This window comes from Dendronephthya gigantea, unplaced genomic scaffold (genome assembly GCF_004324835.1).
Source record: "Dendronephthya gigantea isolate DGI-Jeju-01 unplaced genomic scaffold, DenGig_1.0 000058F, whole genome shotgun sequence".
NCBI classification, from domain to species: Eukaryota; Metazoa; Cnidaria; class Anthozoa; order Malacalcyonacea; family Nephtheidae; genus Dendronephthya; species Dendronephthya gigantea.
This window is the reverse complement of record NW_021163068.1, coordinates 595,579-608,837: the sequence shown is the minus strand read 5'-3', so window position 1 is coordinate 608,837 and position 13,259 is coordinate 595,579. Positions and strand designations below refer to the sequence as shown.

The 13,259-nt window shown below is 37.0% G+C and overlaps 1 protein-coding gene and 2 pseudogenes across 1 annotated transcript; 2 read left to right on the top strand and 1 right to left on the bottom strand.

Moving 5' to 3' along the window:
- Positions 1-838: 838 nt before the first annotated feature.
- On the bottom strand, positions 839-1,905 carry LOC114529991 (annotated as a pseudogene).
- Positions 1,906-8,130: 6,225 nt separating this feature from the next.
- LOC114529917 lies at positions 8,131-9,146 on the top strand (annotated as a pseudogene).
- Positions 9,147-10,016: 870 nt separating this feature from the next.
- Positions 10,017-13,259, top strand: LOC114529954 (baculoviral IAP repeat-containing protein 5.2-like). Its single transcript, XM_028551521.1, has 4 exons — positions 10,017-10,156; positions 11,943-12,052; positions 12,145-12,262; positions 12,509-13,259. The coding sequence occupies exons 1-4, from the start codon at positions 10,031-10,033 to the stop codon at positions 12,593-12,595; spliced, it is 441 nt and encodes a 146-aa protein (XP_028407322.1). The 5' UTR covers positions 10,017-10,030; the 3' UTR covers positions 12,596-13,259.

Genomic DNA, 13,259 nt, shown 5'->3' with positions numbered 1-13,259 from the left:
ATGCAAAATGTAGTTAAATAGTTTTGTAAAATCCGCCCGAGAAGGACAACGTGAGGGGGTGACTGCTTCCATTTACGGTACTTACTGAGTCACGGAAAAAGCAATGGGGTTGCCTTTCTGATAAGTATCCTGTGCCCTAAGAGAGATCTCGCCTCTTTCGAGCGGGATTTCGCCAAGTGGTCCAGCACGCTTGATCATAAAAACGCATAATTTTGTCAGGAATTGTATTCATGGCGAGATCTCGCTAAACGGGCCAGCCATACGCCCACGGCTCCAATATAAACAGCCCCTAAGGCCATAATGATTGATATAGAATATAAACTGATGTTTGGGCACTAAAGTCCAGAATAATTTTGCCCCAAAAATGGACGGTTCACTGAATCTGGGGAGATTTGACGTATATAACATCCCATGTGTGAATAGGGATGGATTTGACTTGCAGAGAAACCGTTCGCTTGCGATTAATTTTAACAGCGAGCATTTTCGCTCGAAGTGACATTTTACGTCTCAGTGCAGAGCTCTCAACTGCAACCATCTGAAACAATTGAAATTGCTCAAATACGAAAAAATATTTTCGCACATCGCCCGAAAAATATGGAAAACCGGCTTTAGTTGCTGTTTGGAAGAGTGAACTCTTATAAATTTTATTAATTTACTGTAAAGAGCTGTGTGTTTCAAATTAACCGTCACTGATGCTTAGATATACTTTGAATAAAATTCATGTTGCCTTAAAGAGGCTTCTCGCTGCCACTGTTGATTTCGCTAAAATATTAATTCAATAAATAGCGAAGACTTTTCTCGTATTTGACACATAATTCAAGAAGTGTACATTATGTCGGAGTAATTACTTCATGACTTGCCGTCCGTTAAAGTTTTATCAGTTAACAAATTTGTAAAATGTTAGTTACGTTTTTATGAATATAATCATTTAATTGAAAATATAAATTTGGGAGAAAATGTTAAATTCATCTATCCCAGTAAATATTGGATTGTAATTAAAGATTAATGCGGCTCTTTCTTCCACTCCTGACGAAAAGCGGTGGTTGTTATATTTTGCTTCTTTTACAAAGAAATTTGAAAAATATTGACTTAACTCAATTGATGCTGGGAAATGTGGAATGGCTTTTGCGAGCGCCCACTCATAAGGAGACTTTTCTGGGTGCCATTGCGTTGAATAAAACGGATATTTTCTAGCTTCCATCGTTGAAACATATTCCACGCCTTGTCGATCACGATTTGTTGTCAGAACTCGATAAAAATTTCTCAGCTTCTCATTTTCTTGGAATGTCTTCAATGGAAACGACATTTCGTGAAAATGGGCGGTGATTAACGTTTGATTGAACATATTCGCTCTTTCTTGTGTCATATCTCGGAATAATTTAGTGTCGCGGTAATTTCGTGGAAGATTTAGAGGGGCTGTCATGTTATGGGAGTCGGTCAGGACACGGATATCTCTGTTAACTACAAATGCCGCAAGTATCTGGTGTCCAAGACACATTCCCATGATTGGAAAGTAACCTCCATTATCGTACGTCTTTTTCGCCAGCTCAAATATTGTCCTCGAAACGTTAGCGTAACCCGAAGACGTAATATTGACTATTCCACCTGGAAGAACAGCACCATTAATGGAGTAGAATAACTTTGTAGTTTCTTCTTTCGTTAAGTTATTAAAGATAGGCACCACACGCGCGCCTGATGCTTCAAGAAACTTCACGTACGATCCCGGAAGGTAGTTTTTACCCCGCCATGCAAACGACATATTGAAAGTGGATTGCACCATGAGTCCTATTATCGGCCTGTCTGTTTGAATTTCACGCCGTGTTCCGTCAGGAATGGCGAAAACAAACAAAAAGGACAACAATAAAAGTTGTGGATAAAATATCGACATCTTTTCATCTAAATCAATGCTCTTTGCGATGAGCAACCTTGTCCGAGCAATTGTGAAAATATAATGTCGGATTTAATATTTCATGTTCAAATTTGAAAACCAATTTAAGCTCACTGGTGCAATACAAGTGGTTTATTCAACTTTTACAAACTTATGGCAGGTTATAACAAGCTTGTATATGCAAGGAATTGAGGATAAAAGTGGTCTAAGGGGGTTATTTCTCCGACCTCCTCAAGGCTTTTATAGGAAGTAATCATGAGGAAGCCTGCAGACTAAAACTAGGTCTCAAAAAGTAATCGTTTGAAATCCAAGATGGTGGGTAACAGAGCCACACATAATTATTGCGACCTCGCCAAAATATACTTGTCGTGCTTCACATTTCTTTTGAAATTCTGCACAGCGGAGAACGTTTTTAACGCAGAAAAATTTACATATATCAACAGCGACATATTGATTTTATAGAACAACTTCTTTAGTTGTCCTGTTCCACTTGACTGTCTTCGAAAAAAGATAAATCTTCCGAAAGGACTATAAACAAAACTCGTTGTAAATAAAACTGCATACTAAAGGACCCGTACGCAGTGGCGTAGCCAGCCCGACAATTTAGTCATACTATGCTAATTATCTGGTGTTCATTGACTGTGAAAACAATGAATTTATAAAGAAATGAATAATGGTAATAACATAAAATTTGCATAGCATGGCTAAATCATCAGGCTGGCTACGCCACAGCATGCTCGCATCATCTTGTCATTTCACTGACATGTGATCAATGTTCGTCCGGCGTAAGCGAGGAAGATGGAAAATGGACAAAGATTTTTATTTTTATTGTTGTTATTATTTTTTTTAATTCGTCGTCAAATATGTGTCGTGGCACAAAATATATTTTAAAATTATCATCGGCTAATTTGTATTCAGGGATTGCCTGGACCCACAATGCGACGCTTGCATGTGGGCGTGTTTATCCGCGCTAAAATGTTGGTCTGAAATCGTTGTGGTGCGCTTATCAATTTGGCGGCACAATTGTCTAAAGGCCCTGTCACACGGTGAAATTTTTCTTTCAACTTGCAATGCAATTCTACTTGATACGTAAATTAACGAAGAGTCTGGCAAAATGTAATTAGAAGGAACGTCCATAAACGTTTCGTAGTACCAAATTTGCATCTCTTAAAAGCAAAATTGCATTGCAAGTTGCATGAACAATTGCACCGTGTGGTTATATTTTCTATTCATACGCGAGATAGCGGGTAACTATAAATAGTTTATTTACTGTTCTTAGAGTAACCGTTTGTTTTATGGATTCTTCTTCGCCTTGAAATCCTCGTTGCTGTGTTTTGTCTTCTTCGTCTGTCGTTGTCTAGTTCAGTTTTCTCAAACGTTTCATATGCCTTTTCTACGTTGAGACCACTCACTGAACTAACTACTAACTAATTAACTTATGACTTACTAATAATTAACTTACTTTTTCTCTTACTTACTGCTCAGGTTGTGCAGGCTTTTTTATAACGGTTGAGTCGAATGAAATTTTATAGTTAGTGATTAGATTCACATAAGAGTTTGCATGTGCCTGAAGCATGCGTATTTTTTACCGTGACAGTTGAACTTGGCAATGACATACGAGATTTAGTCCAAAAAATTTTTACAGGATGTTGACCCATGAAGCCTCGTGCGTGGAAGGAAAAGTAATTAATGACTGCAAATAGGCGAAAATTGTAGTTACCAATGCGTGGTTTATTATTTCATGTGCAAATTTTAAAACCAATTTAAACTCACTGGTGCGATACATGTGGTTTATTCAACTTTTATAAATTTATGGCAGGTTATAAGAATTATAATAATAATAAAAAGAAAAAGAATAGTTTATTAATTTACACATATTCTTGCACAAATTGTGAAATACAAAAAAGTTTTCTAATAATTAATTCATATTTAATAAGTAAGAGCTATTCTATATTTACAATAGACAATTAGAACGTTAATTCTATAACCTATTGACCAACGGAAATATATATATTTACAAGTTAAGTCACCATCCAAGTCGCACTTAGGTGTATGACCATAGGCCGTGCTTGCTGGGAAAAAGCTGTTTTATCAGTACCTGTCAGTCCGACATTTAGCCGTTGTGTTCTCAGGGTAATGCACGTAATAACACTGTCTTCACGTGTAGGAGGGACTAAATGATGGAGGCGGGAGTCAGGGTCCCTAATATTTTTTAGGAATTTGGAGCAGATTTCCGAGCGTCTACTATCGAGTCGGTTACAATTCGCTATTGTTAATGCGTCGCTGTAATGAAGACCGGGAAATACAATGTCAATGCGCATTACTCGTTTCTGTACACACTCTATCTTTTTGCAAAGATATTCTGGAATATTATTCCCCCACACCACGCAACAATACTCGGCGAGTACTGATCTCACCAAAGCGTAATAAATGTGAACCAATTCTTTGGCTGGAACCCCATGCAGCTCGTTTAAGGAACTAGATAATATGTAGCCGTTTGCGATGCTTAATTTGGCGATAACTCCAGTAACATTGGTATTCCATTTAAAATATCCATCATAGTGAGGCCTAACAATTCATGAGAGGATACTTTCTCTAGAGGGACACTGTTTACCATTAGAGGGGCAACATTCGGTTTATGTTGTAGTGGGCATACAAGCATTTCCTTAGGTCTTATTCTCATCAGACCATGTTGCAATTATACCAGATCTGTTTGCAAGTTGGACATTGACTCGGCTTTAATAATTTCTCACAGTGTCACGTTATCTACATACTTCCAATGCGGGCTGGTTGTAATTGGAGACTTTACCGCAAGGTCGTTGATCATTAACGCGAAAAGGATCGGAGCAAGTTTAGTTCCTTGGGAAATCCCGGCATTGTTTCGCTCCCAATTTGAAACAAATGAGTCAATTCAGACTGCTTGACGTCGATTACCAAGAAAGCCAAAAAGTCAAGGAATAAGCAATCTCCGGACGCCCAAGTCAATCAGCTTTTTGATTAGTAAAATAGAATGGTCAATATGATCAAATGCTTAACTAAACTTAAGGAAACACACTCTAAGATAATGTCCCGGTTGATGTAAAGATAAGAGCCAGTTTTCAAACGTGTCCAAGAGACACTGAGACAATATGCAGTAGATGAGCCCTTCTGTGAATCGATGTGTACATGTTACATGTTGAACACCTTCAGACTTCAATCAACAGCTTCATGGCAAAATCGTCTTGAACTTTTGCTATGAATGGAGCAAGAGCAATTGTTCTAAGATCTCCGTCGTATGTTACCGGGGTGGCTTTTGGAATTGGTGATAGATAGGAGTCATTCCATAACATAGGGAAGTATTGAATATTTCGGTCACAGGTATATAGCCACTCTGGTGCAAAGTGCTTCCAGATCCGGTTTGGAACTCTGGTCCCATAGATTTAAAAGGGTTCATTTCTAATAGTCTCCTGCGTGCGTCGATAGACTTATAATTAATATAACAGGTGGCTAATATTGTGCTGGCAAATATGCTCGTAATAAGTTAGTGTCCAATACGTGGAAAGATCTGAAGCGACGGAAATATAAAATTTGTTCACGGCTACAGCCAAACTTGGCCCAGAGATACATTTCCAGTTTCGTCCTCGTAACTGATTGATGTATCCCCATCTGTTCGACATTTTATTAATAATGTTCCACCATTTACAAGGGTTACTTTACCTAAGGTGGTGCACGTCTTCCCTATAGAAAGCTTCTTTTCTTTGAAATATAGCTTTGCGAACTTTATTTCGTAAATGTTTCCAAAGTTCTTTCCAGGTGATCTCGCGCTCATATTTCAGCCAATCAGCGCTCAGAAAGTTTGTGAAAATAGAAATCCATTCTGCAGTGTTAAATCGATTATATCTTTTATTATTCTTGATGGAACCATTCAAAATTTTGTGATTATGTTTAGTTATAAGAACTTTACCTATGATATAAATTTGAAACCGAAATAAAGTATATTTCCCGAGATATTAAGTTGTTTCAACCGAGAAATAGATTTTTATATGACAACTAGTCCTAGTCCTTTCCCGCCATATCAGATCACCTGGTTATTACCCGTATGATAGGCACGCCGTCTGTCGAAAATTAATTGCTTGATTAATTTAATTTATTTTAATAACTTTTCCAATGTAACAACAATAAATTGACACGGGAGCCGCAACAGCTAGTTGCCCGACCGGCGGACCGAATAATTACTTAACACAACAACAAAGCACAACATAACAAATATATAACAAAGAAACAAAGTTAATATAACACCTGGGGCCGGTTGTATCAAGCCCGTTTATAGCTTAAACGGTCGATAAGTCGAAATTAAATAACACTTTTACATCTCTCTTAAGGTGGCTCGATACAGTTTCTCGAATTTTTTTTGGGCTCATTTTAAACAGGGATATTAAGCACCTAAATATTTCACTATAAGGCTAAAAGTTAATATGCTTTGCAGGAAACATATCTAGAGCGGAAATATTCTCAGAACGTTTGCCTGGCACCCGTTACCATGGCAAAAGAGACGTTTCAAAATGGCCGCCGAACAGGTTTTAATCGTATTTATATCACAAACGAGTTCGGTGACCCCCAATTTTTTTTTCATAAAACGTTTACGCCATAAATGCTTTATCTATAAAAAAGTTTTAAAAAAATTCTAAATGGGATTTTTTTTCTATTTACAAAAAACGTTATTTTTTCTTATTAAAAAATTCCCCCATGTTAGAATTTTTTTAAAACTTTTTCATAGATAAATAATCTATAGCGTAAACGTTTAATGCAAAAAAAAGTGGGGGTCACCGAACTCGTTTGTGTTATAAACACGATAAAACTTTATTTGGCGGCCATTTTGAAACGTCTCTGTTTCCATGGTAACGGGTGCCTGGCAAAGGTTCAGAGAATATTTCCGTCCTACATATGTTTTGCAAAGTATATTAACTTTTAGCCTTATAGTGAAATATTTAGGTGCTTAATATCCCTGTTTAAAATGAGCCCAAAAAAAATTCGAGAAACTGTATCGAGCCACCTTAAATGAGTCAACTTGAATATTATGCACTGAATATGTAGTTGTAAACAGTATCTTTGTATTAAGGTTGAAAACATTTAGTTTGCTTGTTGAATAAAACGATAGACTCGATTTCTATTTTGAACTTATCCACCGTTTAAGCTAAATGGGCTTGATACAACCGGCCCCAGACAAAATGGTGGTCGATTAAATTGTATTCAGATGATATTGGTTTAATCTTCCTGGTTATACGTTGCTGCTTACATTTTTCTTTATTAAAAGTCCGACCAGATGTAGATGAGCAGTGTTCCAGCTTTTTGAGATCTTCCTGAAGTAACGTAGAATCCTCCTGGCACCTAATGTTATAGAGAACAATTTCGTACCGTCAACGAACATTGCTACTTGGGACGTATTGACTGATTCAAAAAGATCATTAACATATAACAGAAACAGAACTGGTCCAAGAATTGATCCTAATGAACTCATCCATGGTTTATCGGTATTATGAATTTGGACTGATTTTTCAGGGAAGAAATGATCAACAGTCATCTCAAAATCTGTCATGTTATCGACGTTGGCATTTTCTCCTCCGTCACTAAGCCAACTACGCAGACCAGTCTTCCGATCGCATCTATTGGTGACCGGGGGAAACGTTTTAGATGACGTTTATTTGAAATTTGGTTACTGATTCCAGGAAACCGACTTCCGTCCATTGCTGGATTCCAAAAAATAATCGGCGGATCCTATGGGAGCTTTAGATTCTGGTTTACAGTAGAGCTCACTGAAACTGGTTATTATTCGATCCAAAACAGACGTACAGCGAATTGAGCTATCGACTACTTGTTTAAGGTCGTGAGGTCGACACCCACTGAGTGAGTACAGAGACCCTGGGTACGAGGTTGGTGAAGTAGATTGAAGTAAGTCTTCCGTATTTAATTTATTGAAGTAACCTAGAATTACTATACCGCAATTTGAATAATTATTTTTTACTTTGTCTATTGTATCGACAATATGGTGAGTAAAGCCACGTTTACACTTCAGGCCTTCTAGACGTGGCCTGGACCAGGTCTAGGACAATTCCAGGTAATATGTGCCCCGCCAAGATTTCTTCGGTAATCTACTCCTTGTAGTCGCCAAATGCAAGTCAGACAAATGCAAGTCATAAGTTTGCAGTAGCTGAATAGACCACTTGTCCCCCTCCTGTGTGTTGGTTTAAAAAAGGAATATTTTTACACTTTTTTGGCGAAGTTGATCGTCGAGAGGACACGATTTAGATACCAAGATGTCGATATTTTATGCATATTTTTTATTGTTTTTCTCGTTATCTGTCTTCGCCATTTCTGACGTAACACGGCGTGAAATTCAAACAAACAGGCCGATAATTGGACTCATGGTACAATTCACTTTCAACATGGCGTTTAAACGCCTTGGTCAAAACTACATCTCGGCATCGTACGTGAAGTTTCTTGAAGCATCAGGCGCACGTGTGGTTCCTATCTTCAATAACTTAACGAAAAATTAAAAGAGACTAAAAAGTTATTCTACTCCATTAATGGTGCTGTTCTTCCAGGTGGAATGGTCGATATCACATCTTCGGGTTACGCTAACGTCTCAAGGACAATATTTGAGCTGGCGAAAAAGACGTACGATAATGGAGGTTACTTTCCAATAATGGGGGTGTGTCTTGGACACCAGATCTTTGCGACATTTGTATTTGACAGAGATATCCGTGTCCTGACCGACTCTAATAACATGACAGCCCCACTAAATCTTCCACACAGTTATCGCGACACTAAACTATTCGGAGAGATGAGACAAGAAAGAACGAATGTATTCAATCAAACGTTAATCACCGCCCATTTTCACGACATGTCGCTTCCATTAAAAACATTCCGAGAAAATGAGAAGCTGAGAAATTTTTATCGAGTTCTGACAACGAATCGTGATCGAAAAGGCGTGGAATATGTTTCAACGATGGAAGCAAGAAAATATCCGTTTTATTCAACGCAATGGCACCCAGAAAAGCCTCCTTATGAGTGGGCGCTCACGAAAGCCATTCCACATTTTCCAGCATCAATTGAACTAAGTCAATACTTTTCAAATTTCTTTGTGAACGAAACAAAATATAACAACCACCGCTTTTCGTCAGGAGTGGAAGAAAGAGCCGCACTAATTTTTAATTACAATCCAGTGTTTACTGGAACAGATGAAGTTAACATTTTCTCCCAAATTTATATTTTTGATTAAACGATCATTCAATATATAACCTAATTCTAATACTGAACTTCCCCGCCCGGACATTTTTTTTCTTGCAGTCCTAATTCGTATTTTAGCGTTTCCTGCAATCTGATTGGCTACGCGAGTGGTCCGTATGAAGCCGTACGGACCGCGCGAGATTTAAAAGCACAGAGCCAACGCTAAAATATGAATTCGGACCGCAAGAAAAAATAAATCTATTATTTATCAGTTTAGTCGGTCCGTATAGGGAAATATTTCCCTCGATCTCAAAAACGTCCCACGGCCTTCGGCCTCGGGCTGTTTTTGAGACCTTGCGAAATATTTCCCTATACGGACCTCAATTCTGGTAAATAACATATATATAATTACTTCCCATAGGGATAGTGGCTTTGCCCATTTATTCTGCTAATGTGATGTATTGTGATTTAATTGTTTACTTTTATAGGGAAAGGTTCACACATTGCAACCATGAAAAATAGACAAAAAGCATGCGGCTAGATAAAACTTTTACTCATCCTAAAGAGCTAGTAAACCAAACGTTTTAAGGTTGAAACATTTCATCCTTCTTATCGGTATGGCAGTTATCATTCGCTCATTATCATCCGACGGTTTAAGAACAAAGAAACGACACTCGACAGACTTCGTTTCGACGCGATTCTGCGTACCTTTTATCTATCATCACGCTTCATACTTAACGCAAATGGTAGTAAATATTGTGTAAAAAAACAAAGAAAGAAACAAACGAACAAAAAAACAAAGAAAATAAACGAATTTTCAAGCAATGAAAAGATCGGATAAACCTATTTCTATCACTTTCTATGGATAAACCAATGGGATAAAGAAATTTCACAAGTGGAAACACACCAAATTGAAACTGGCGGGAAAAGTTCAAAATGGCGGATATTAAACTCGACAATGTCAAAATTGCTAAGATGAGTTTGGAGGCAAATCGTCTTTCTAGTTTCCAAAACTGGCCTTTTCAAGACGATGAACGCAATAATATTTGTACCGCGGAAAAGGTGATTTATATTACATTGTATTCACATACGTTCTGACCGAAATTATGTTGGTTTATACTTTATTTAGTAAATTGATATATAAACATCTTACATATTGATATATTAGATATTCTGTATTTTTATGCCGTTTTACAAGACTACATTTTGTACTTAACTCATCCGAACCTATTAATCCTTGATGCCTCTGGAAGACTTCCCCTAATAAAACTCTTAGCTCTGAGGTTTATATATTAGAATATATTATAAGTATAATATATCATACCTGACAATAAATATCTTTTACCCATCTTTATATCAATAGGTTTTGATTTACAAGCATCACAGTCCATCGGCTATATGTTAGCCTAGCAAATTTTAATACACCTGAACCATAACACTGTCATTTAGAGAATTTATGTAACATGCTGCCAATTGCAACCTCAAATTTTGGTATTAAACAGCTAGTCATTCAACTTTTTAATACTGCACTGCAAAGCTGGATACTTTCACACTGAATTTTTATAAACCATATAGAAAAACAGGATGATGTTAGATGTCAAATACTTACACAAAATTTTGAGAATACAGTTTTGTGAAAATGTAAAAGAACCCAATTTCTTAGTTTATTAACCAGGGTCCAGTTGTTCAAAAGGCATTTAACTTAAATGACAGGTATGTTCAAATATAGGAAAGCAAAATTATAGGAATTATATGTTCAAATAGGGAAGTAGCTGAGCTAAAATATTGCAATGTAGATAGTGTAATTTTTAATGGAAAATTATACACATTTAAAGCATTAGATGTAGGTTTAGTGATACACAAGATGTATGAGAGTATTTTGAAACTTTGTTCAATCCACCTTTTGAACAACCAACCCTAGTTCTACAGTTTAAATTTGAGGGTAATTTACTTCTGTAGTCTAAGGACGTAAACTTCATCCTGTATATTAGATAATAGATCAGTATTTTCCTGAATCAACAATTATGGGCATTCAGGAGCATTGTATTTGAAGCCTGCATGGTGTATGTTTCCTTAACTGGCAAAAATTTGTATATCATCCACACTTAGGAGCAAATTCGCAATAAAAACTTGGATTTAACATTTGAAGATATTCAACAAAACATTCATGTTCAGCCAAAGACATCCTCAGACTTGTATACTGTAAAATTTGACAACACTTATTCAGATGTAGAGTAGTGAGTCACAATAGAAATATTTTGCCATTGTGTCTGCTGCAATTTAAAAAATACAATCACGAGTGAGTTTTTTTGAGATTCCCTTGTGGCAATATAACAAGAGAGTTGATATTTGCGGGCATAAATATGTTTTTGTCCCGACTCTGAACTCATTTTAGCCTGAGCGTGGTGATGGTTAAAATGTGTTCTGAGTTGGGCCAGAAACACATTTATGAAAGCCCAAGAACATCAACTGTATTACTATTATATTAACTTTAAGAGGGCAATTTTTGTACAAAAATATATGCAATTGGTACGCACTTTAGTCAATCTTCTGATAATTGGCTTAGATATCAGCGGCCAAAAATATATTTCATCTTGGGGAGGGGGGGTTGTTCAATGAATCATTTGAGGAATTGCTCAATTTTGCTCCATGTTTTTTTTGGCAAAGAACCAATTGAGGAATTGCATACATTTTGCAATGATAAACCAGTCTTTTCCGAGGCAGTTTTATTTTCCTATAAACAATACTGAATACAGTTAGTATTACTCATAATTATTCATTCAGTATTAATCATAAGCAGTTGAAGTGTTTTTGGTATTTGATCCTAATGATGATCACAAATATTTAGATGGCTCAAGCTGGATTTTACTCATGTAACAACGATCAATCGCCGGACTTGGTGCGATGTTATGTTTGTTTCAAAGAATTGGAAGGTTGGGAGCCTCACGATGATCCGTGGTAAGTCAGTTGTTCTGTGAGCTAGTCAATTCATAGAACTGCGTACAGGCTTCATTTTTTTATCTCAACCCGTTTGATGCTCTAATTCACAGGAGTGAGCACCTCAAACATTCTGCAAACTGTTCCTTTGCGAAGAAAGGCAAACCCGAAGGAAAGCTAACCGTGGAAGAATTCGTTAAAATGGAAATGGAGAGTCAGCAAAACAGGATTGTATGTTTACACGGAAGCAAACTACATGTTATTCACTTTTGACCCAGTGGGTGACGATTGTACCAAGGCGTAGTGGTGACTAATAATTACAAAAAAAATACAATTTTGTAGAGCAACTGCTCACAAATGCTTTTAGCCAGGGGCAACCTTGTCCTGAACTGCTTCCAGTGACCCCGCCGTTTACCCTCGTATCCATTTCAATGGTGCTTTGCTTTTCTTAGCTTTAAACTAACTTATTGCTTTTAGGAAATACTTATGAATGAGAAAGTGAAACACGTGGAATCTTGGTCAGATCACGTGCTTGATGAATTGATGAAATTGGGCTCTAAATAGTACGTGCGGTTATTCAGTTGTATAATTCAACCAGGTATTCGGGATTCAACCTTCCATATTGCCAGCTACTATATGTGGAAGTATAAAGAATCAGCCTTTATACTCGGATTATATGCAAGATACTTTATGAATCATGTATATAATTAACAGAAAATATTGTATATCACTATATAGCTAATATTATGACCGTTCCCAACATTTTCCCGGGATGTGTTTTATTCGCATAGTTCGTCTATTAGACGAATTTGAATGGTAGTTCGTCTTAACGCATCTTCCATCTAACGCATCGTGGTATAAATACGGATGGGGACAAAATATGGAAAATTTATCATAAAACAGCTCTTTTGCACCCTTTTTACCCCATAAATAATTTCTGTGCTATGCACATTCGTTCCCAATATTCACGGGCATTTTCTAAACGCGTGATTCTGTTTCGTTCGACATATATTCGTCTAGGTAGTTCGTTTTTCATACTCAGACGTATGTATCATTTGTTCAGACGGATAATCCGTCTCTAGTATGGATAGGACCAATTATGCCGAATTCATTATGAAGAATTGCACGTTCGTTCGTATTCACGTTCTTTCTGTAGCTCAGAATTTCACGGCTTGTTCTCCAGAGGTGAACTTAGTTTAATTGCCGAATGTAAGTTTGAACATTTTTA

Bases quoted from the DNA above. Each gene is read 5' to 3' on its own strand.
- LOC114529954 (XM_028551521.1), top strand. From the start codon at position 10,031: ATGGCGGATATTAAACTCGACAATGTCAAAATTGCTAAGATGAGTTTG. The intron at 10,157-11,942 runs GTGATTTATATT...ACAAATATTTAG, and splicing joins ATATTTGTACCGCGGAAAAG to ATGGCTCAAGCTGGATTTTA. The intron at 12,053-12,144 runs GTAAGTCAGTTG...TCTAATTCACAG, and splicing joins GAGCCTCACGATGATCCGTG to GAGTGAGCACCTCAAACATT.